This window comes from Colobus angolensis, unplaced genomic scaffold (genome assembly GCF_000951035.1).
Source record: "Colobus angolensis palliatus isolate OR3802 unplaced genomic scaffold, Cang.pa_1.0 Scaffold407, whole genome shotgun sequence".
Classification (NCBI taxonomy): Eukaryota; Metazoa; Chordata; class Mammalia; order Primates; family Cercopithecidae; genus Colobus; species Colobus angolensis.
Window position 1 is genome coordinate 106,271 of NW_012117455.1, and position 329 is coordinate 106,599.

The window sequence follows — 329 nt, forward strand, 5'->3', positions numbered from 1 at the left end:
ATCCATGTTTATGTGTTTAAGAGCAAGGGTAAGGAAACATTTAGCAGCTGAAACGTTATAAAATAAATGTGCTATAAAGTCTTCATTGTAGTGATAATTCTTTCGTAATTAATAAAACTTACGTTACTTAATTTATAGCTGGATAGTTGCTTATAAAATACTTTGGGATTTAGCTGTCATTGACTCATCTACTGATACCATGTTTTTCTTTTCTTTAGGTATCCGAAAGGCATTCATGTTGAGACTTTAGAAACTGAAAAGGTAACCCCAAGAATTAGCTAGCGCTAACATTAAACACATTCATTGTTTTTTTTTTTTTTTTTTTTTTT

At 29.5% G+C, this 329-nt stretch overlaps 1 protein-coding gene across 1 annotated transcript in view; it reads left to right on the forward strand.

The window, feature by feature from the left end:
- Positions 1 to 329, forward strand: part of PARN (poly(A)-specific ribonuclease) — a 232,538-nt gene that overhangs the window by 28,280 nt on the left and 203,929 nt on the right. Inside the window, exon 10 of the mRNA XM_011956026.1 lies at positions 219 to 261. Coding sequence (XP_011811416.1) covers positions 219 to 261 — 43 coding nt within the window. The remainder of the gene's footprint in view (positions 1 to 218; positions 262 to 329) is intronic.